The sequence below is a fragment of the Mesoplodon mirus genome (assembly GCF_964341445.2).
Source record: "Mesoplodon mirus genome assembly, chromosome: 3".
Lineage (NCBI taxonomy): Eukaryota > Metazoa > Chordata > Mammalia > Artiodactyla > Ziphiidae > Mesoplodon > Mesoplodon mirus.
The window spans coordinates 148,608,587-148,633,810 of NC_138978.1; the positions used below are offsets into that span (position 1 = coordinate 148,608,587).

Below are 25,224 nucleotides of genomic sequence, written 5' to 3' on the forward strand. Positions count from 1 at the left end.
TGTTAGCTGCTTAAAAATTTTAGATAAAGTGATTGTTCCTGGAATAGGACTATATCCAGAGATATGTGCAAAGAATATGGGCTGAAGTGGTGGGAGCGGTGTGGCGGGGGGAACTTGGCAGGGCCTAGAGGTCAGTCTACTCTGAGTCTCATTGTCTCTGCCTGGCCCAGCAAGCATTTTTCAAACATTTGTTTTTCCACCTCTATGTAAATTACCTTCCTCCCCTTTAAAGTCCCAAACCACTACCCCCAACATCCTCCTTCATCTTTAGCTGAAAATGGTATTTAAGGGGAGTGCTGTGACCATTTTGGGAGTTACTCAGTTTTCCTGGGTTTCTCCCACATAAACATGTTATTAAAATTGGTTTGATTTTCTCCTGTTAATCTGTCTGATGTCAATTTAATTCTTAGACCAGCTATAAGAATTTCCAGAGGGAAATTTTCCCTCCCTGATATTATTAGCTTGATAAATTATTAAAAGTCATGCTTTCTTAGTTAATTTAGTGTATTCTGAATGGATACAAAAGTAAGCTAGTTACTTTTATGATAAAAATTATTTTTATTTAAATTTTAGTAGTTTTAAATTAATAACATAGGTCAAAGCGCTTTTGAAATAGAGCTTAGGAAATATCCAAAGCTTAATTTTTTTTCCAGCTATTTCCCTTGAATAGTCTTGACCCATCTCCCCTATAATCACTTAATACCTTTTTAAAATTTTTTATTTACTTATTTGGCTGTGCTGGGTCTTTAGTTGCAGCACGCAGGATCTTCACTGCCTCTTCATTGCGGCGTGCGGGATCTTTGGTTGCGGCATGCAGGCTCTTTGTTGTGGTATGCGGGATCTAGTTCTCTGACCAGGGATCCAGCCTGGGCCCCCTACATTGGGAGCATGGAGTCTTAACCGCTGGACCACCAGGGAAGTCCCAATGCCTTTTTAATAAACAGAAATTAATTTATTTTCCTTTGAGAAAGTGAAAACTGATATACTGTACATTTTTCTCCCAACTGTCTAAAATGAGTGGATTCTATTCAATAAAAAAGAAAGTATTTAAGAAAGAAAAACATATGTGTATAAAGAAACATATATAAAGATTAGCAGAACATGAATTAAAATATTAACAATGGTTACCACTGGGTAGTATAATTAATGTGACTTTTCTTCATCTCTTCTCCCTGCATTTTCCAAATTTGCCCTAATGAGCCCATTCTTATTATAAACATTTGAAAAAAAAAGACCAACTTACAAACAGAAATCATAGGCAACACTTTTTTTCTTTAAATAGTTAGACTATTTATAAAATCCTAAGTGTAGTTTTCCCCTGACTAGATAATGTGTGCTTTCTGCACAAGAGAAGAGGGTGAAGGGGTGACTGTAATCCAAGCTAAGAAGAGGGTGCTTCACTAGGTACTGGTAGAGCTTCAGCATCTTCAGGTGCACATGTTTGCATCTCTGTGAAGTCACTTCAAAGATTTTATGAGTCTCAGATCTTATTCTGTTGAAATGAATTGGCTCCTTCCCAATCAACATTTTAATTGGAGGTGTTCTCCAGCTTTATAGTACTTTGTCAAGGAAGGACACTGAAATAACAAGATATTTTTATTTAGATGACAGCGTGGTCAACAACTGAACTACCCAGAATTTATATGCTGATAATCATGATGCTAGCATTACACATAAATTACAAGTTTTAAAAGAAGTGTTTACTTGGACTTCCCTGGTGGCACAGTGGTTACAAATCCACCTGCCAATGCAAGGGACACAGGTTCGAGCCCTGGTCTGGGAAGATCCCACATGCCATGGAGCAACTAAGCCCATGCGTCACAACTACTGAGCCTGTGCTCTAGAGCCCGTGAACCACAACTATTGATCCTACACACCTAGAGCTCATGCTCCACAACAAGAGAAGCCGCCACAATGAGAAGCCTGCACACGGCAACAAAGAGTAGCCTCCGCTCACCACAACTAGAGAAAAGCCCATATGCAGCAACAAAGACCCAACACAGCCATAAATAAATAAATAAATAAATAAATAAATAAATAAATAAATAAAAGAAGTGTTTACTGTCCTCTGTTGTGGCTGCTGTGTCGGGCACAAAAAAGTATTGCATTGCCAACTACCATCTGGCACTTGCCATCTACCTCTACAAGGATTAAATCATGAGCTGCTGCAGCTGCTGACTTTCGACATCCCCTGAAAGGAGTTCAGGGTGGAGATCGGGAATGAGGCACTCTGTGCTTTGGAAAAAACTGGCAGAACAGGCCTTCAGATAGTTAGATATTTTCAGGAGAAGATTATATGAGATTTTATTTTTATTCTTGCATCTCCTCCTATCTAGGTAAGTACTAAAAGTTTTCATGGTGATGTCTGCTCCTTGTAACTAGCAGCAACCTTCACAAGACTAGCAGCAACCTTCTGCAAAAATGTGGGCTTGACTGCATATATCCCCCCACCGCCAAAATCACATATATACTGACCTTCCCCGCTGCTCTTTGTAGCGATTTCTCAGAGATATCTGAATGCTGTCTCCCGGGTTATAGTCCTCATTTTGCCCCAAATAAAACTTAACTCACAACTCTCACGTTATGCGTTCTTTTCAGTCGACATCATAAATCAATAAGAGACTAACAATAACTTGACCTTTTCTCATTGCTTCTTTTGTCAAAGGAAGAGTTCTCAGAATTGAGCAACTGGGCTTCCCTGGTGGTGCAGTGGTTAAGAATCTGCCTGCCAGTGCAGGGGACACGAGTTCGAGCCCTGGTCCGGGAAGATCCCACATGCCGTAGAGCAACTAAGCCTGTGCACCACAACTACTGAGCCTGCACTCTAGAGCCTGCGAGCCACAACTACTGAGCCCATGTGCCACAACTACTGAAACCCATGTGCCTAGAGCCCGTGCTCTGCAACAACAGAAGCCACCGCAATGAGAAGCCTGTGCACTGCAGCAAAGAGTAGCCCCTGCTCGCTGCAACTAGAGAAAGCCCTGCGCACAGCAACGAAGACCCAACGCAGCCAAAAATTAAAAAAAGAATTGAGCAACTAAATAAAAAGAGCCTCATTCTGGAACACACACAGGTCCCTCATAACACAAAAAATGATTCCTTGAGTCTCTTTTCTGATTGATGGTTTTGTTAGAGGAAATAAACAGGAGCTCGAGGTTTGGAGGAGGGTCAGCTTCAGATAGCCTGTCCTTCTCCCCTACTCGCAGTAAGATCGAAAGAAGTTACTGTATAGTTCAAGATATCCAAATGCTCCCTTGGCCATGCTGAAGCCTCTCCTGTTTCTCAAGGCCAGGAACACTGTTCTTGTACTAATTGACACCCCTGATGAGGCTCATCAGCTCACCTGTCACTCGCAGTTATTACTGCCACTGAATCCCTCATCATTGTTCTCCTTCCACCTCACAAGACTTCCCAACATCATGTGTTAACTGCATCATTGAATATTCTCATGTCCTTTAATATGGCGCTGTGACACTGGAGATGGCTATATTGCCCCCTCTGCCGCTGCACCTGGTCTGGGTGCACAGGTCTTAATTTTTTACAGACTCTAACTCACTCCTTGTCAACCATATGTTGCCACAAATGATTAACCTTACTCCTGTGAAATAGTGTGGCCAAAATTCCAATTTTAAAAGGGAAATTTGAGACAATGTCATTAAGGAATTCCTACCTGTTTTTAAAAAGGCGATCAACGGTCAATGTGCACAGATTGAGATGCACCTTGAGTAAATGCTTGGGTTCCAAAAGAAAAAGAAAAGCTTACTATTCTCAAAGGTTCATAGCATAAATGCACAAAAATGTAGGAAAGCTTTGAAAAGAAACTGCCTGTGCAGAGCACTGAGAGTCATCACCCCCAAATCACTGGAAACAACAATCCAAGAAAAAAACCACAAAGGCGTTTCCAGCTCCTGAAGTACATTCCATCTCCTTTGGTATCAGTGATCCAACTAGTGCCATAGCATATTCAAATCCTACTTTCATTTTCAACATTTGAGTTGTTGAAAACGTTTTGAATTCAGTTTATGTATTAGGTACCTGATATTTTCCTGATTTGTTTGCAGAGTATGAGGATGGACACCACTGCCTTCTTTGGGATGCAAATGGATAACTGCTTCTTTCAAGTTTTCATCTGTATTGTTGCTAATTGACAATGGAGAAAAATAGGAAAAATATTTTAAATATATAATTTTCAGTGTTGAAAGAAATTAGTAGCTTTCATTTTAAAATTTAGGCCATACTTTGCTTCAAGTTTCTCAAATCTTTGAAGATATCTAAAAAGAAAAAAACCAAATCCCACATTTCAAGTCTAAGTAAAAACTTGCGTTAGGAAATAATAATAAAACCATCCTATATATTGTGTCAGAAGATTCTAAATTGCTTATAGACAAGTGTCCATACTTAAAATAACACATTTCACTATTTCCAATGTAATTTTGATTAGTAAGTATTGCTCACCACAATACTGTGACATTTAGTTAGGCTTCACAATGTGAATGGCTTTGCACTGCAATTTTACACAAGGCTTCTTTCTTTCCGTGTAGTGAAGATGTAAGTTTTGTTTTCTGTACCATTAATACCCACAGTTAGGAGAGCAGCAGTAGTTTTCATGAAGGTATATGAGAACTGACAGTATATAGAAGTACTTAATTACTTTTAAATGTCAATAATAACAATCATGTGTAGATAACAATAAATAGAGTTAACTTTTCTGACATTCACCATATGTGAGAACCTGTGTTAAGAGAGGTAGAATCTATTATTTTCCCTATTTTGTAGGGAAGGAAAGTAGAGTTTAGACAGGATATGTATCTTGTTGAGGGTCTCATAGTAGTAAGTGAGTGTGAACACAGGTCTTACCTATTGCAAAGCCCAGGGTCTTACCGGGTATGCTCCTCTGCCTTTGTGGGTCATTTAATCAGCACTTCACTTTACATAAATGAAATGATGAATCATACAATACTAGTACCTTTAGATTTCAAGTCTAGCTTGGCATTAGGGATTTAAGAATGGAAGCACAAAGAGTTCACTCACTCCACCACTTCCCAGTACTTCCTCATTATTCCTCTTTACCCTCTCATGGAGGTTAGATGGTGGCACCACTTGAGACAAAGAGGAGACTGTGAGTCAGGAGCAAAGTGTCCGCAGGATGAAGAAGGGCAACTTGAGATTCATGCATGAGGAAGCGTAGAGGGCTGGACAGCCATGTTGGATGGGCGTCCAAGGAGCAGTGACTAGGTGGTTAGGTGAGTAATGGCCTGAAAGTGGTCTTGGATGCTGAGTGGTACATGGGGCGTGAGAGGATACAACCTTAGTGAGTATGTGTTCAAAGAATGGTTGTGCAAGTGGTTGATGGTGGCTAATGTGAATAGAGGGTAATGCAGCGAGCCTTTCCAGAGAGCGGCCTTAATAATTCTGAACTCTACACATAATACTAATGAAGACTTCAGGCTTTATCTGAATGTGGACAAGGGGCTGTCTTGTATAGAAATTGGAGCGAATCAGAGGCAAAAACAACAGGTAAGGATTACTGGGCTCTGAATGGAGGAATCTATTATTTCTCAGTAATCAGTGCATGACTTCTTGATTAAAATTTGTCACAAATTACTGAGGTAGTAAATACATAGTAAAATAACAAGTGTGCAGATAAGACCTTTTTTAAAAAAAAAGAACTAGTGAAATGTCAATCCAGTGAGGTTATATCACAGAAAAAAACCTTGCATGAACAAATAGGAAAATTGTCACTAAACCTTAATAAGACAGAGGCCCTTACAGAAATATTATAATTCTCTTGTAGGCTAATAACTCAAAATAGAGTGAAAAATGAGAGTTTGCCTACCATTCTCTAGAAAGATACTGACTCATTATAGCAGAGTAGCTAAGACAAATCCAATAAAATAGAGGGAGAAAAAAAGAATTATTGAAATAAAGAGGAAGTATTTCAACCCTGTACTATACGCAATTCTAGATACTGAAATTCAGTGATACAAAATCAGATTCAGAAATGGGCAAAGAAAATTATCAACAGAATGTGTGAAAGGGTTCATGATTTTGCTTCAGATAACTCGGACTGGAGCCTTAACTCTTAACAACTTCCCACTGATATGATTTTAAGCAAGTCACTGAATTTCTCTGCATCTCAGAGGCTTCTCTGCTTTGGGATAATAATATTATTAGGTCTATCTACTTCACAGAATTGCTTTGAGGGCCAAAGAAGACCACAAATGGTAAAGCATTTTGTAAACAACATGTTAGCTATTGCTATTCTTACTACTAGTCTTGACTACTGTAAAAGTGGAGATCAAAAGTCATTAAGTAAAAATTATTTTGAGTCCCTTGTAGGTAGGTGGTCCCTGTTCACAAGTAGCTCATTGTCTGTGGAGGGGCATAGTGAGGAGTGTAGTGGAGATCAAGAAGACAAGAGAGAATTTAAAGAGTGTGAGAAAGGACAATTCAGGGAGAGGCAGGAAATGGCTAGATTGTTTGCAAGAAGTTCTAATGTGATACTTTGGTTTTTTTAAACTTTATATTGGCATCCTCTGTGCATATCAAAACTACAATTTCTGTAAAGCTTCTTTAGGAGACTGTATTTGCTTAGAACGTTTGCTATAGAAAACTGTTCATTCAAAGTTCAAACTGTTTCTCCTGGATATAGTTTGCTCGTATCTCATTGACTTTGACCACACTGATTTTGTTATAATTAAATCAACTAGTACACAAGCTGTGTATGTTCTATTCCCAGTCAAAAACATTTATTGGGCTTCCCTGGTGGCACAGTGGTTGAGTCCACCTGCCGATGCAGGGGACACAGGTTCGTGACCCAGTCCGGGAAGATCCCACATGCCACAGAGCGGCTGGGCCCGTGAGCCATGGCCGCTGAGCCTGCGCCTCGGGAGCCTGTGCTCCGCAACGGGAGAGGCCACAACAGTGAGAGGCCCGCGTACCACATAAAAAACAAACAAACAAAAAAACCCCAAAAAACCCCCATTTCTTTATTTAGGTCTGAATCCTTGCAAGGTTTTGGCAAGTTTAAAAAATAAATGGTGTTTATAAAAGATTATTATTAGTTTTTTTAAATTTTATTTATTTATTTATACAACAGCTTCTTACTAGTCATCAATTTTATACACATCAGTGTATACATGTCAATACCAATCTCCCAATTCATCACACCAATCCCCGCCCACCTCCACTGCTTTCCCCCCTTGGTGTGTGTACGTTTTCCCTCTACTTATGAGTCTCAATTTCTGCTCTGCAAACTGGTTCATCTGTACCACTTTCTAGGTTCCACATATATGCATTAATATACGTTATTTGTTTTTCTCTTTCTGACTTACTTCACTCGGTATGACAGTCTCTAGATGCATCCACGTCTCCACAAATGACCCAATTTTGTTCCTTTTTATGGCTGAGTAATATCCCATTGTATATATGTACCACAACTTCTTTATCCATTTGTCTGTCAGTGGGCATTTAGGTTGCTTCCATGACCGGGCTATTGTAAATAGTGCTGCAATGAACATTGGGGTGCATCTGTCTTTTTGAATTATGGTTTTCTCTGGGTATATGCCCAGTAGTGGGATTGCTGGATAATATGGTAATTCAATTTTTAGTTGTTTTTTTTTTTGCAGTACGCGGGCCTCTCACTGTTGTGGCCTCTCCCCTTGCGGAGCATAGGCTCCGGACACGCAGGCTCAGTGGCCATGACTCACAGGCCCAGCGGCTCCACGGCATGTGGGATCTTCCTGGACCGGGGCACGAACCCGTGTCCCTTGCATCGGCAGGCGGACTCCCAACCACTGCGCCACCAGAGAAGCCCCAATTTTTAGTTTTTAAAGGAACCTCCATACTGTTCTCCATAGTGGCTGTATCAATTTACATTCCCACCAACAGTGCAAGAGGGTTCCCTTTTCTCCACACCTTCTCCAGTATTTGATATTTGTAGATTTTCTGATGATACCCATTGTGTGAAGTGATACCTCATTGTACTTTTGATTTGCATTTCTCTAACAATTAGTGATGTTGAGCAGCTTTTCATGTGCCTCTTGGCCATTTGTATGTCTTCTTTGGAGAAACGTCTATTTAGGTCTTCTGCCCATTTTTGGATTGGGTTGTTTGTTTCTTTAATATTGAACTGCATGAGCTGCTTATATATTTTGGAGTTTAATCTTTTGTCTGTTGATTCATTTGCAAATATTTTCTCCCATTCTGAGGGTTATCTTTTCATCTTGTTTATGGTTTCCTTTGCTGTGCAAAAGCTTTGAAGTTTCATTAGGTCCCATTTGTTTATTTTTGTTTTTATTTCCATTACTCTAGGAGATGGATCAAAAAATTTGTTGCTGTGATTTATGTCAAAGAGTGTTCTTCCTATGCTTTCCTCTAAGAGTTTTATAGTGCCCGGTCTTACATTTAGGTCTCTAATCCATTTTGAGTTTATTTTTGTGTATAGTGTTAGGGAGTGTTCTAATTTCATTCTTTTACATGTAGCTGTCCAGTTTTCCCAGCATCATTTATTGAAGAGGCTGTCTTTTCTCCATTATATATCCTTGCCTCCTTTGTTATACGTTAGTTGACCATAGGTGCGTGGGTTTACCTCTGGGCTTTCTATCCTGTTGCATTGATCTATATTTCTGTTTTTGTGCCAGTACCATATTGTCTTGATTACTGTAGCTTTGTAGTATAGTCTGAAGTCAGGGAGTTTGATTCCTCCTGCTCCGCTTTTTTCCCTCAAGAGTGCTTTGGCTGCTCGGGGTCTTTGTGTCTCCATACAAATTTTAAGATTTTTTATTCTAGTTCTGTAAAAATGTCATTGGTGATTTGATAGGGATTGCATTGAATCTGTAGATTGCTTTGGGTAGTATAGTCATTTTCACAATATTTATTCTTCCAATCCAAGAACATGGTATATCTCTCCATCTGTTGGTATCATCTTTAATTTCTTTCATCAGTGTCTTATAGTTTTCTGTGTACAGGTCTTTTGTCTCCTTAGGTAGGTTAATTCCTAGGTATTTTATTCTTTTTGTTGCAATGGTAAATGGGAGTGTTTCCTTAATTTCTGTTTCAGATTTTTCATCATTAGTGTATAGGAATGCAAGAGACTTCTGTGCATTAATTTTGTATCCTGCAACTTTACCACATTCATTGATTAGCTCTAGTAGTTTTCTGGTGGCATCTTTAGGGTACTCTACATATAGTATCATGTCATTTGCAAACAGTTACAGTTTTACTTCTTCTTTTCCAATTTGCACTCCTTTTATTTCTTCTTCTTCTCTGATTGCCATGGCTAGGACTTCCAAAACTATATTGAATAATAGTGGTGTGAGTGGACATCCTTGTCTTGTTCCTGATCTTAGAGGAAATGCTTTCAGTTTTTCACCATTGAGGATGATGTTGGCTGTGGGTTTGTCATATATCGCCTTTATTATGTTGAGGTAGGTTCCCTCTATGCTTACTTTCTGGAGGGTTTTTATCATAAATGGGTGTTGAATTTTGTCAAAACTTTTTCTGCATCTATTGAGATGCTCATATGGTTTTTCTTCTTCAATTTGTTAATATGGTGTATCACATTGATTGATTTGCATATATTGAAGAATCCTTGCATCCCTGGGATAACTGCCACTTGATCATGGTGTATGATCCTTTTAATGTGTCATTGGATTCTGTTTGCTAGTATTTTGTTGTGGATTTTTGCATGTATATTCATCAGTGATGTTGGTCTATAACTTTCTTTGTTTTGTAGGATCTTTGTCTGGTTTTGGTATCAGGGTGATGGTGGCCTCATAGAATGAGTTTGGGAGTGTTCCTTCCTCTGCAAATTTTTGGAAGAGTTTGAGAAGGATCGGTGTTAGGTCTTCTCTAAATGTTGGATAGAATTCACCTGTGAAGCCACCTGGTCCTGGACTTTTGTTTGTTGGAAGATATTTAATGCCAGTTTCAATTTCATTACTTGTTTTTAGTGTGTTCATATGTTCTATTTCTTCCTGTTTCAGTCTTGGAAGGTTATACCTTTCTGAGAATTTGTCCATTTCTTCCAGGTTTTCCATTTTATTGGCATAGAATTGCTTGTAGTAGTCTCTTAGGATGCTTTGTATTTCTGCAGTGTCTGTTGTAACGTCTCCTTTTTCATTTCTAATTTTATTGATTTGAGTCCTCTCCCTCTTTTTCTTGAGGAGTCTAATGGTTTATCAATTTTGTTTATCTTCTCAAATAACCAACTTTTAGTTTTATTGATCTTTGCTATTGTTGCTTTGTTTCTATTTATTTCTGCTCTGATCTTGATGATTTCTGTCCTTCTGCTAACATTGGGTTTTGTTTGTTCTTCTTTCTCTACTTCCTTTAGGTTTAATGTTAGATTGTTTATTTGAGATTTTTCTTGTTTCTTGAGGTTGACTTGTAAAGCTATAAACTTCCCTCTTAGAATGGCTTTTGCTGCATTCCATAGGTTTTGGATTGTTGTGTTTTCATTGTCATTTGTCTCGGTAATTTTTGATTTCCTCTTTGATTTCTTCAGTGATCTCGTTTATTTAGTAACGTATTGTTTAGCCTCCATGTGTATGTGTGTTTTACCTTTTTTTCCCTCTAATTGATTTCTAATCTCATAGCGTTGTGGTCAGAAAAGATGCTTGATATGATTTCAACTTTCGTAAATTTACTGAAGCTTGATTTGTGACCCAAGATATGATCTATCCTGGAGAATGTTCCATGCGCACTCGTGAAGAAAGTATAATCTGCTGTTTTTGGATGGGATGTCCTATAAATATCAAATAAATCTATCTGGTCTATTGTGTCATTTAAAGCTTGTGTGTCCTTATTAATTATCTGTTTGGATGATCTGTCCATTGGTGTAAGTGAGGTGTTAAAAGTCCCCCACTATTATTTTGTTACTGTCTATTTCCTCTTTTAGAGCTGTTAGCAGTTGCCTTATGTATTGAGGTGCTCCTACTTTCGGTGCATATATATTTATAACAGTTATATCTTCTTCTTGGATTGATCCCTTGATCATTATGTAGTGTCCTTCCTTGTCTCTTACAACATTCTGTATTTTTTATCTGACATGAGTATTGCTACTCCAGCTTTCTTTTGATTCCCATTTACATGGAGTATCTTTTTCCATCCCCTCACTTTCAGTTTGTATGTGTCCCTAGGCCTGAAGTCGGTCTCTTGTAGACAGAATATATATGGGTCTTGTTTTTGTATCCATTCAGCAAGCCTGTGTCTTTTGGTTGGAGCATTTAATCCATTCACGTTTAAGGTAATTATCACTATGTATGTTCCTATTTCCATTTTCTTTATTGTGTTGGGTTTGTTTTTGTAGGTCCTTTCCTTCTCTTGTGTTTCCCGCTTAGATAAGTTCCTTTAGCATTTGTTGTAGAGCTGGTTTGGTGGTGCTGAATTCTCTTAGCTTTTGCTTGTCTGTAAAGGTTTTGATTTCTCCATCGAATCTGAATGAGATCGTTGCTGGGTAGAGTATCTTGGTTGTAGGTTCTTCCCTTTCATCACTTTAAGTATATCATGCCACTCCCTTCTGGTTTGTAGAGTGTCTGCTGAGAAATCAGCTGTTAACCTTATTGGAGTTCCCTTCTATGTTGTCATTTTTCCCTTGCTGCTTTCAATAATTTTTCTTTGTGTTTAATTCTTGCCAATTTGATTACTATGTGTCTAGGTGTGTTTCTCCTTGGGTTTACCCTGTATTGGACTCTCTGCACTTCCTGGACTTGGGTGGCTATTTCCCTTCCCATGTTAGGGAAGTTTTCCACTATAATCTCTTCAAATATTTTCTCGGGTCCTTTCTGTCTCTCCTCTCCTTCTGAGACCCCTATAAAGCAAATGTTCTCGCATTTAATGTTGTCTCAGAGGTCTCTTCAGCTGTCTTCATTTCATTCTTTTTTCTTTATTCTGTTCTGCAGCAGTGAATTCCACCATTCTGTCTTCCAGCTCACTTATCCGTTCTTCTGCCTCAGTTATTCTGCTATTGATTCCTTCTAGTGTAGTTTTCATTTCAGTTATTGTATTGTTCATCTCTGCTTGTTCTTTAATTCTTCTAGATCTTTGTTAAACACTTCTTGCATCTTCTCAATCTTTGCCTCCATTCTTTTTCTGAGGTCCTGGATATCTTCACTATCATTATTCTGAATTCTCTTTCTGGAAGATTGCCTCTCTCCATTTCATTTAGTTGTTTTCCTGGGGTTTTATCTTGTTCCTTCATCTGGTACATAGCCCTCTGCCTTTTCATCTTGTCTATCTTTCTGTGAATGTGGTTTTTGTTCCACATGCTGCAGGACTGTAGTTCTTCTTGCTTCTGCTGTCTGCCCTCTGGTGGATGAGGCTATCTAAGAGGCTTGTGGCAGTTTCCTGATGGGAGGGACTGGTGGTGGGCAGAGCTGGCTCTTGCTGTGGTGGGCAGAGCTCAGTAAAACTTTAATCTGCTTGTCTGCTGATGGGTGGGGCTGGGTTCCCTCCCTGTTGGTTTTTTGGCCTGAGGCGACCCAACACTGGAGCTTAGCTGGGCTCTTTGGTGGAGCTAATGGTGGACTCCGGGAGGGCTCACACCAAGGAATACTTCCCAGAACTTCTGCTGCCAGTGTCTTTGTCCTCACGGTGAGGCACAGCCATCCCCCCCCTCTGCAGGAGACCCTCCAACACTAACAGGTAGATCTGGTTCAGTCTCCTATGGGGTCACTGCTCCTTCCCCTGGGTCCCAATGTACACACTACTTTGTGTGTGCCGTCCAAGAGTGGAGTCTCTGTTTCCCCCTGTCCTGTCAAAATGCTGCAATCAAATCCCGCTGGCCTTCAAAGTCTGATTCTCTAGGAATTCCTCCTCCCATTGCCAGACCCCCAGGTTCAGAAGCCTGACGTGGGGCTCAGAATCTTCACTGCAGTGGCTGGACTTCTGTGGAATAAGTGTTCTCCAGTTTGTGAGTCACCCACCCAGTGTGACTGGGTGGGATATGATTTTATTGTGGTTGCACCCCTCCTACCATCTCATTGTTGCTTCTCCTTTGTCTTTGCATGTGGGGTATCTTTTTTGGTGAGTTCCAGTGTCTTCCAGTTGATGATTGTTCAGCAGTTAGTTTTGATTCCGTTGTTCTCAAAAGAGGGAGTGAGAGCATGTCGTTCTACTCTGCCATCTTGAACCAATCTCCAAGATTATTATTTTTTAAAAATACCCATGCAAAACCTTAATTCTTCCACACTGGCAGCCTGGGTAGCAGCCACACTTTCTAACTTCTAGTGCCCTGATAGGGTCAGTGTATAGAGGTCAGAGTCTGAAATGTTTTATCAAAACAAGGATACCAACATTCTCATCAGCACCCTTGTAAAAATTCCTTCTATTTTCTCTTTTGAAAAATTTGAGTCCTTCATAAATTCTATGCTTTCAAAGAAAGTGTTCTTATTATCATATATATTTCTTTAAAGAAAGTAACAGACACAAAATGGAATCATTTGATCCCAAGACTTAATTGCAGTTTTGACCTTCTGCAGAAATTAATCTTAATCAACCAGTCTGAAAATTTCTGGTCAGCATCAATAAGGTAATCTGTTATGTAGGTCCTCTCCACCTCCCAGAGGAAGAAGAGGCAATCAATTTCATAAATCCTTGCTGTCTAACACCTCTGCCCTGCCCCCAAAGAAGATGTCTTGATTTAAAAATAATCCCTTTTTCCCCTAATAGCTCCTTTGCCCCACCCTTCTTCCTATGAAAACCTTCCATTTGTACCACTCCTCTGTGCATCCTTCTAGTTGCTAAATGGGATGCTGCCCAATCCATGAATCTTTTTGTTGTTCTTTTTTTTTTTTACAACTTTTTTGAAGTATAATTGCTTCACAATGATGTGTTAGTTTCTGCTTTATAACAAAGTGAATCAGTTATACATATACATCTGTTCCCATATCCCTTCCCTCTTCATCTCCCTCCCTCTCACCCTCCCTATCCCACCCCTCCAGGTGGTCACAAAGCACCGATCTGATCTCCCTGTGCTATGCGGTTGCTTTCCACTAGCTATCTACCTTACGTTTGGTAGTGTATGTATGTCCATGCCTCTCTCTTGCTTTGTCACAGCTTACCCTTCCCCCTCCCCATATCCTCAAGTCCATTCTCAAGTAGGTCTGTGTCTTTATTCCTGTTTTACCCCAGGTTCTTCAAGACGTTTTTTTCCCTTAAATTCCATATATATGTGTTAGCATATGGTATTTGCCTTTCTCTTTCTGACTTACTTCACTCTGTATGACAGACTCTAGGTCTATCCACCTCATTACAAATAGCTCGATTTAGTTCCTTTTTATGGCTGAGTAATATTCCATTGTATATATGTGCCACATCTTCTTTATCCATTCATCCGATGATGGACACTTAGGTTGTTTCCATCTCCGGGCTATTGTAAATAGGGCTGCAATGAACATTTTGGTACATGACTCTTTTTGAATTACAGTATGGAGGTTCCTTATAAAACTACAAATAGAACTACCATATGACCCAGCAATCCCACTACTGGGCATATACCCTGAGCAATCCATGAATCTTTTTTTTTTTTTTTTTTTTTTTTTGTGGTACGCGGGCCTCTCACTGTTGCGGCCTCTCCCGTTGCGGAGCACAGGCTCCGGACATGCAGGCTCAGCGGCCATGGCTCACAGGCCCAGCCACTCCGCGGCATATGGGATCTTCCCGGTCCGGGGCACGAACCCATGTCCCCTGCATCGGCAGGCGGACTCTCAACCACTGCGCCACCAGGGAAGCCCCCATGAATCTTTTAATAAAGCCAATTAGATCTTCAAATTTACCCAGCTGAATTTTGTTGTTTTTAATAGTGTGAATCCTTCTTTATGCCTAATATGTGTCATCAGCCTTCTTTATAAGAATTATCACCTCTGTTTATGTAGTATTTCTTTTTTGAGGTTTTCTTTGTAAAAAATTAATCCCCAAAACCCTCAAATAAATAGAGTTGAGGGACCAGAAGGGGGAGTTCTCCTGCCCTAGGAGGACAACAGAGACCAGCAGGAAGAAGAAAGACTCCTCTTCTTTCCTGGCAAGGGCTCAGCCAATGAAAACCCATGGACTCTTTGTTTACTACAGCCCTCCCAACTTCCTTTTCCTCCCAAGAAAAGCACTCTCCTTCCCTTGCCATGCAGGGACTTGCATATGACTCACCATTGTTGCAGACTTCAAACTGCTATTCTCTGCGGATCCCAAATAAACCCATTTTTGCTGGAGAAATAACTGGCAGTCTGTTTTAGGTCAACATCTTTTACATCTCTTTGGCTTCCAAGAAGCAGCAAATAGAGTTATAAACATATTCTAGGAGAATATGGCTGTACTTACCCTTTTTTGCACTTTAGAATTATCAAACAGGAAACAATGACGGATAAAATCAAGAGGACCATACCAAAGGACATGCCTAGGCAGTAAAACATGGTAATTAAATGCATGGAAAATATAACCTGTAGATTTCAAACTGTGTCTTAATGAGTTTTTAAAAAGTAAGTATAGGGCTTCCCTGGTGGCACAGTGGTTGAGAGTCCGCCTGCTGATGCAGGGGACACGGGTTCATGCCCTGGTCTGGGAAGATCCCACATGCCATGGAGCAGCTAGGCCCGTGAGCCATGACCTCTGAGCCTGAGCGTCCGGAGCCTGTGCTCCGCAACGGGAGAGGCCACAATAGTGAGAGGCCCGCGTACAGCAAAAAAAAAAAAAAAAAAAAAAAAAAAAAAAAAAAAACCAACAAAAAGTAAGTATAAATTCTGTTTTTAAAAAACACCCCCCACAGGCTTATCTTTAAGATTTCCCCCCATTCCTGGTTTAATCTAGCATATTAGTCTTATTACCACAGGGTTATAAATGAGCAGTGAGAGAGCAGTTTGTGACCTTTGTCCAACAGCAGCATTTCAATAAGTGGGTGAGAACAAGCACTGGAGCTCCTCTGCTCAGCTCGCCATGACCCTGCACACATCTCTTGTGTGAGGTGCAAGGCACGAGTTACTCTATGCAGCAGACTCTACTGTCTTAGAAATTCTACCACAAAACTATTCCTCTCACACAGGCAGATCACAGAAATGGGCTTAGAAAATTGGTCTTTGTGGCTTTCAATTTATGCAAATGGGCATGACTACCATCCTGAAGACTATTCCCAGGTTATAAACTAAAGAGCACGTTGCTTTCTCCAGACACACTAAAATACGAAGAATGGTTCTTTTTTTATAATGGTTCAAAGATAGTAAAGAAACTTTGATAAAGGACACTCACTCTATATGCATATAAGGATACCAGTTTTGCTACACTATGGCCTGAATTCATTATTCTTTTCTTTTTAATTAAAATTGCAGTCTAGGATATTTTGATCTCTTGTTTTACATTTCACTTATTATCAGTGGATACCTACTGTTAAGGATGTTTCCTCAGCAAACCCTTCATAAAACTTACCAACTATGAGATCATCACTCGTGCCTAAAAGGAAGCAAAAGCCACAAAAAACATCAGTCTGGCACACAACATGATCAAGCAGGAGCTCTCAGCCAGTTATAATTCATCCTGATTTTTTTCTGTACAGATTCTTAATTTTTTTCTAATATAAAAAGCCATTGGTTTTACTCACACAATCTCATATTACTTTGTGTACTCAGCAAAGTCTGTTTTTTTCTTTTAAAATTACTATTTTGTCATAAAAGTAGTATAATTAGAGCAGAAAGTTTATAAAACAGAACAAAAGAAAAATATCATCCATAATCCTACTATCCTGAAATATTTTATCTAGTACATTTTCTCATGCATCTACGTTTTTACATAGTTATAGAATATCTATCTAATCTTTGAACAGTTGAATTAAGTGCTCAACATATGTTAACTTTTACAACCTTTATTATTACCACAACCACCACTACTGCTACGTGTATAACACTATTAACACTTCATTATATTTTTAACATATTTCTCATCTGTCTACTGCTTTCTTATTTACTTTTCAAAGTTCATAAGTTCTAAGTCAAATTTGTTTACCTTTTATAATTTTCTCTATCATATCAAAAATTTCCAAAAGTTGTTTTTCTTTTTCTAGCTGTTTTATCTTCTTTTTTTTTCCTTTTCTACTTTTGCTTTCCTATGTTGACTTTTAAAACTTTTAACTATTTATTACATCTGGTATTTATTGTAAGATAAAAAGAAAGGTTCCAAATTTTTTCAGTGCTACGTGTACTATTTGATCATCTTTTTCTTCCCCTTGGCTTGATTATGTCTCCGTTATTAGATTGTTTTCTGTAAGATACTTTAATTTCTATTTATACTAGCTCTATTTTATTAATATCTACTTTATTCCATTTTTAATAAAGATAAGTCTATTTTCAGTGATATAAAATGATATATGTATTGTGACTTTCTATTTTAATATCTGGCAGGTCAGTCCCCCCAAATTATGTGAATTTTCTGTCTCTCACAGCCACATCGTTGAATACTCAAAAGGCATTCAGATAGGCAATGATCTTTTTGCCAAAGAAATGAATATAATTTGATATTAAGGGAGTATCAAGTTTATAATTTAGAAATATTATTTGTGAGTGAGCTTTGTTAATGCATTTAAGGCATTAACTGTAAAAAAATTGTATCTTGAACAATCTTGGTATTCAACCACATATTTTAAGTAAGAGTGATAAGAATGGGGGAGAAGAGAAGGCTAAGACTAATTTAGATTAAGGAAGGTTATTCATTATTCATTTTGCCCATCTGTTACTTGATGTGTACAAGTTTAAGGTATAGGATTTTCTATTTTACATCACCCTCTAGTTGCCAGCAGAAGGCTACCCTTCTACAGATCTCAATGACACATGATTCCTAAATCACTCTATCCAATGTACCAGGTTAAAATTCTGTAGTCTACACCAGTGTGGGAGACCGGCCAGCTAGTCTCTGCAAGTTGGAAGGTGATCCCCGACTCATGCTGAAAACATTCTTGAAGGCCTGCTCTACCACTAATCTGCTACTGAATTTTAAGACCCATAGGATGTAATCAAATTATTACTGTGCACTGTATGCAGCAATAGAGTGATAATGGGCAAAAAAGGTTCAGAGGAGTCCCTGAGGAGAGATGGATGGGTTAAGAAGTGTGAGGAGCAAGGTTTGCCTTATTCTCATTGCTAAGGGCTTTTGGGGAAGAATTAAGGACTCTTAGTGCACTCCTTAGCTCTTAGCTAATGCACACCATATGGCACACCACCACATTCAGTGTCAGTACAGATGAATGAATGAACCACCATGGCTGGGAAGGACCTACATTCCTTGCACTTGCACTTACGAGAGGTACATATGGCCAGAGGAGGGTCCCACAGGTCATCTTCTTGGCACTGACTCCAGGGACTGCCTTCCAGAGTATACCCATCTTCACACTCCAAAGTTACATTATCTCCAGAGTGATATACTTTTCTTATTTTCAGTTCCTTCTGGATTCCATTCATAATCTGTGGGAGGCTACATTTTACTTCTGAAATTAGAAAAATAAAAAAAGAAATTGATATTTTATTGTTAATTGTTAGTTGAAACTTTGCTTTTAGCAAAGATGAGTCATGTCTTCCATCAAAAATTATTGATACCTCTCCTACAACATCTTATTATTTAAAATTCTCTGACTTCCCTTTTTATGTAAAGCAAGGGAATATAAATGTATTGCTTATAATTATTTTAAATTATCATACTTTAAATTATTGTTAACTCTTCAACAGGAAAGTTGTGGAAAGGTTAGGAATTAGGATAACCATGTTCCAGCCTTGGAACCACTTGGGCCACACCATAAGAAAACAGGAATATCATTTAAACTCTCTTTAGGTATACAACTAATACAGGTAGTTTGTCTCTTGAATAAATGCATATTTCTGGATCATTTCTATACACAGAACAAAGAAATTAATAAATTATGATTCTGAATTTAAGGCATTAATTTTCTACTTAATTTTATCTCATTTATCTTGTAAAAATTAATAAATAGAAACCTTAAATTAAATAATTAAATAGAGTCTGGAGACCAGAACGGGGAGCTTTCACACACTGTGATGACAGCAGAGCTCAACAGCAAGAAGAAAGACTCCTCTTCTTTCCTGGCAGCAAATCAGCAAGGAAAAGCCATGGAATCTTTGTTTGCTAGAGCCCTTACAACTTCCTTTTCCCTTTTGTTAAAAGAGTTCTCCTTCCTTTGCTATGCGGGGATTTGCATGTGGCTCACCACGTCTGCAGACCCCAAACCACAATTCTCTTCTGATTCCAAGCAAGACCATTTTTGCTGGAGAAATAACTGGCAGTCTATTTGTTTTAGGCCAACAAGCCCATCCTTTGTTTTGCTTTCTTTCTCTGCCTTGCCACTGATACCTTCCAAGCAAAGCCTGCTTTTCAGTTGTAATGGTCTCAAAATTAGCCTAAGTTCTCTTTTTAAAGTAAGAACCAACAGGGTAAAGTGGCATTTCTCAAAATATGGTCTGTGGTCCTGCTACATCAAAATATTTTGATGGGTTTGTTAAAAATAGACCTCTGGACTCTGCCTCAACATGTCAGAGAGTTCTTGGGAATGGAATTTAAGAATCTTGTCTTTTTAGGGAAAGGTGTCCAAGATGGTAGCATAGGAAGACCCTAAACTCACCTCCTCCCATGGACACACCAAAATTACAACTACTTACAGAGCAAGTACCTATGAAAATGACCTGAATACTAGCAGAAAAAAATTTCCATAACTAAAGAGATAAAGAAGGAACCATAATGAGATGAGTAGGAGAGGCAGAGACATGGTATAGTCAAGACCCACAGCCTTGGTTGGTGACCCACAAATGGGACGAATATCACAATCATAAAGGTCCTCTCCGAGGAGTGAGGAGTCTGAGCACTTCATTGGGCTCCCCAGCCAGGGGTCCTGCTCCAGGGAGATGAGCCCCCACAACACCTAGCTTTGAAACCCAGTGGGGCTTATGTTCGGGAGTGCCAGAGGGTTATAGGAAACAAAAATGTCACCCTTATAGGGCACGTGCAAAGTCTCATATGCTCCGAGTCCCAGCACAGAGGCAGTAGTTTGAAAAGAGCTTCAGTCCGACCTACTTGCTGATCTTTTTTTTTTTTTTTTTTTGATGTTGGGGGTAGGAGTTTATTAATTTATTTTTGCTGTGTTGGGTCTTCGTTTCTGTGTGAGGGCTTTCTCTAGTTGTGGCAAGCGGGGGCCACTCTTCATCACGGTGCGCGGGCCTCTCAATATCGCGGCCTCTCTCATTGCGGAGTACAGGCTCCAGACGCGCAGGCTCAGTAGTTGTGGCTCACGGGCCTAGTTGCTCCGTGGCATGTGGGATCCTCCCAGACCAGGGCTCGAACCTGTGTCCCCTGCATTAGCAGGCAGATTCTCAACCACTGCGCCACCAGGGAAGCCCTACTTGCTGATCTTGAAGAGCCTCCCAGAGAGGCAGCAGGCAACTGGGATTCCCCTTAGACACTGTTAGCAGCCACTCTGGGGAGCTCATTCTACCGAGATAACACCAGTGCTAGCAAACGCCATTTGGAAATCCTCCCTCTAGCCTATTAGTGCTGGAGGCTTACCACCACCAGTGGGCCTGTACCAGCCCAACCCAACCCAGACATGTACACAGCCATGTGGGGACCTGGCCCCACCCACCAGCAGGAGAGCACCTGCCCTGAGTCCCTCTGGGCCATGCAGACAGCCACATAGGGACCTGGCCCCGACCTACGGTGGGCTTGCATGAGCCTTGAGCCCCCAGGGTCATGTAGACAGCCCCATGGGGACCCAGCCACTCATACCAGTGGGCCAGCACCAATGCTGAGCCCACCACCACCACCAGGCTATGTAGACAGCCACACAGGGACACAGTCTTACCCTTTAGTGGGCCAGCATCGGCCCCACATCCCCCTGGTTGTGCAGCCAAACATGAAGGAAGCTTACCCAGCCCTCCAGTGGGCCCACAGCTACTGTACAAAGCATGGCCTAGCAGCCAACTTGGCTAGTTGTCAGCCCCACATAACAGTGTGCCCACAGTAGTTGGTACCACTACAAAGGAAGGGCACAAGCATCGCACATAGGGAGCACCCATAGAACATATAGCTTTCATGACCAGAGGGGAGCATGCTGCTGGAACCACAGGATGTTTCCTACCATGGGCACTTCTTCAAGATCAGGAAACATAATGGACCAACTTAACACACAGATATAAACACTGAATATTGGACAAAATGAGGAAACAGAGGTGTATGTTCCAAATGATTGAACAAGACAAAATTTCCATAAAAGAAATAACTGAAGTGGAGATAAGAAATCTACATGAAAAAGAGTTCAAGGTAATGGTCATAAAGATACTCACTGAACTCAGGGGAAGAATGGATGAGCACAGTGAGAAGTTTAACAAAGGAATAGAAAATATAAAGAAGAACCAAACAAAGCTGAAGAATACAATAACTGAAATAAAAAATACACTAGAAGGAATCAACAGTAGATTAGATGATGCAGAGGAATAGATCAGTGATCTGAAAGACAAAGTTATGGAAATCTCTTAAGCTGAACAGAAAAGAGAAATAAGTTTTTTTAAATGGGGATAGTTTAAGAAACCTCTGGAACAATATCAAGCATACTAACATTCACATGATGGGGGTCCCAGAAGGAGAAGACAGAGACCAAGGGTCAGAGAACTTATTTGAAGAAATAATAGTGGAAAACTTCCTTAACCTGGGGAAGGAAACAGACACCCAAGTAAGAAAGTACAGAGAATCACAAACAAGATGAACCCAAAGAGATTTACACCAAAACACATACTATTAAAATGGCAAAAAGTGAACGATTAAGAGGGAACATTAAAAACAGCGAGAGAAAAGCAACTAGTTATGTACAAGGGAACCTCCATAAGAATATCAGCTGACTCTTTAACAGAAACTTTGCAGGCAAGAAGGGAGTGGCACAGTATAATCAAATGATAAAAGGGGAAAATCTACAAACAAGAATACTCCACCTGGCAAAGTTACCACTCATATTTGAAGGAGAGTTTTACAGACAAATAAAAACGGAAAGAGTTCAGCACCACTAAACTGGCTTTACAAGAAATGTTAAAGGAACTTCTTTAAGTGGAAAAGAAAATGCCACAACTAGAAATGTGAAAATTATGAAAGAAAATATCTCACTGGTAAAGGCAAAATAGTAGATCAACTATTTATAAAGCTAGCAGGAAGGTTAAAAGACAAAAGTAGGGAAATCATCTATATACAAAATAAGTAGTTAAGGGATACACAAAACAAAAAGATGTAAAATATGATATCAAAAATATTCAACATTGTGGGGGGGGAGTAAAAATACAGGGTTGTTAGAATACATTCAAACTTAAGAGATCATCAATTAATCATATATACATCTATATATAATCATAGATGAGAGATAGATAGATAGATAGATAGATAGATAGATAGCTGTTATATATGAACCTCATGGTGACCACAAACCAAAACCTATAATAGATACACACAAAAAAAGAGAGAAAGGAATCCAGACATAATGCTAAAGAAAGTCATCAAATTGCAAAAGAGGAGAGGAAAAGAAGAACTACGCAACAAAACAATCCCCCCAAATTAACAAAATGGCAATAGGTCCATATCTATGAATAATTATGTTAAATGTAAATGGACTAAATGCTCCAATCAAAAGACAAAGAAAGGCTGAAAAATACAAAGAACTCAACATTAAAAAAACAAACAATCCGATTAAAAAACGGGCAGAGGATCTGAATAGACATTTTTCCAAAGAATACATACAGATGGCCAGCAGGCATGTGAGAAGATGCTCAGCATCATTAATCATCAGAGAAATGAGAATCAAAGCCATAGTGAGATATCTCCTAACACCTGTCAGCATGGCTAATATCAAAAGAAACAAATAACAAGTGTTAGCAAGGATGTGGAGAAAAAGGAACTCTCATGCACTGTTGTTGGGAATGTAAATTGTACCCACTGTGGAAAACAGTATGAAGATTTCTCAAAAAATTAAAACTAGGGACTTCCTTGGTGGTGCAGTGGTTAAGAATCTGCCTGCCAATGCAGGGCACGTGGGTTTGAGCCCTGGTGTGGGAAGATCCCACATGCTGCAGAGCAACTAAGCCAGTGTGCCACAACAACTGAGCCTGCACTCTAGAGTCCACGAGCCACAACTACTGAGCCTGCGTGCCACAATTACTGAAGCCCGCATGCCTAGAGCCCATGCTCCACAACAAGAAAGCCACTGCCATGAGAAGCACGCACACCACAACAAAGGGTAGCTCCCGGTCTCCACAACTAGAGAAAGCCTGCATGCAGCAACGAAGACCCAATGAAACCAAAATTAAATAAATTAATTAATTTAAAAAAATTAAAGCTAGAACTACCGCATGACAGCAATTCCAGTCCTGTGCATTCATCTGAAGAAAATGAAAACACTAATTAGAAAAGATATACGCACCCCTATGTTCACTGCAGCATTATTCACAAAAGCCAAGATATGGAAGCAACCTAAATACCCATCAATAAATGAATGGAAAAAGAAGATGTGGTATACATACACAGTGGAATATTACTGAGGAATAAAAAGAATGATATCTTACCATCTGCAACAACATGGATGGACCTTGAGGTACTATGCTAAATGACATGTCAGAGAGAGAAAGGCAAGTACTACATGATTTCACTTATTGTGGAATCTAAAAAAACAACAACAACAAATGAACAAACATAAAAAAAACAGAAACAGAGTTATAGATACAAAGAAGAAACAGGTGGTTGCCAGAGGGGAGGGAAATGGGGTGAGGAAAGAAATAGGTGAGGGAGATTAAGAGGTACAAACTGTCAGTTGCAAAATACATGGGAAAAGAAAAGACACAGAGTGGCTGTAGATAGACAGATTAGATAGATAGGTAGATAGATAGATGATAGATAGATGATAGATAGATAGATAGATAGTTAGATAGATAGATAGATAGATAGATAGATGCTGCCTATAGGAGACTAACTTCAGATGTAAGGACACACACAGACCAAAAGCGAGGGGATGGAAAAACATATACTCCATGCTAATGGAAACGAAAAGAAAGCTTGGTGGCAATACTTATATCAGACAATATAGACTTTAAAACAAAGACTGTAACAAGAGACAAATAAGGACATTACACAATGGTAAAGGCATCAATCCAACAAGAAGATATAACAATTGTGTATATATATATACACACACGTACCACAAAGAGGAGCACCTAAATATATAAAGCAAATATTAACAAATATAAAAAGAGAAATTGACAATAATACAATAATGGGGGGAATTTTAGCATCCTACTTATATCAATGGACAGATTATTCAGACAAAAAATCAATAATGAAACACTGGCCTTAAATTACACATTAGGTCATATGCAATTAATAGATATATACAGAGCATTTAATCCAAAAGCGGCAGAATACACATTCTTTTCAGGTACACGTGGAACATTCTCCAGGATACATCACACACTGTAGGTCACAAAAAAGTCTCAATAAATTTAAGAAGACTGAAGTCATATCAAGCATGTTTTCAGACCACAATACTATGAGATGAGAAATCAACCATATGAAAAAAACCTGCAAAAACCACAGACACGTGGAAGCTAAACAATATGCTACCAAACAATGAATGGGTCACTGAGGAAATCAAAAAATACCTGGAGACAAATGAAAATGGAAACACAATGATCCAAAATCTATGATATATATCTAGAACTATCTAAAGAACTGCAGAAGCAGTTCCAAGATGGAAATTTAAAGCAATACATGCCTACCTCAGGAAACCAGAAAAATTTCCAACAAACAAGCTAACCTTATACCTAAAGGAACTAGAAAAAGAAAAAGAAACAAACCCCAAAGTCAGTACAAAAAAAGACATAATAAAGGTCAAAGCAGAAATAGATGAAATAGACATTTAAAAATATATAAAGGATTAATGAAACTAAGAGTTGGTTCTTTGAAAAGATAGACAAAATTGATAAACCTTTTGCCAGACCCATCCAGAAAAAAAAAAATGAGAAGGGCCCAAACAACTATAATTAGAAATGGAAGAGGAGTAGTTAAAACCAACAACATAGAAATACAAAGAATCATAAGAGATCACAGCAACAAACAGACACCAATAAAACGGACAACCTAGAAGAAATAAAGTTCTAGAAATGTACAATCTCCCAAGATTGAATCAGGAAGAAATAGAAACTAGGCACAGAATGATTA

At 39.2% G+C, this 25,224-nt stretch overlaps 1 protein-coding gene across 1 annotated transcript in view; it reads right to left on the reverse strand.

Moving 5' to 3' along the window:
• The window catches only part of CR1 (complement C3b/C4b receptor 1 (Knops blood group)), a gene marked incomplete at its 5' end in the record, with an annotated part of 113,235 nt that continues 88,011 nt past the window's right edge, over positions 1-25,224 (reverse strand). The window contains 5 exons of the mRNA XM_082612243.1: positions 1-1,577; positions 4,036-4,140; positions 15,316-15,391; positions 16,414-16,437; positions 18,275-18,460. Of these exons, the coding sequence (XP_082468369.1) occupies positions 1,565-1,577; positions 4,036-4,140; positions 15,316-15,391; positions 16,414-16,437; positions 18,275-18,460 (404 nt within the window). The 3' untranslated portion in view covers positions 1-1,564. The remainder of the gene's footprint in view (positions 1,578-4,035; positions 4,141-15,315; positions 15,392-16,413; positions 16,438-18,274; positions 18,461-25,224) is intronic.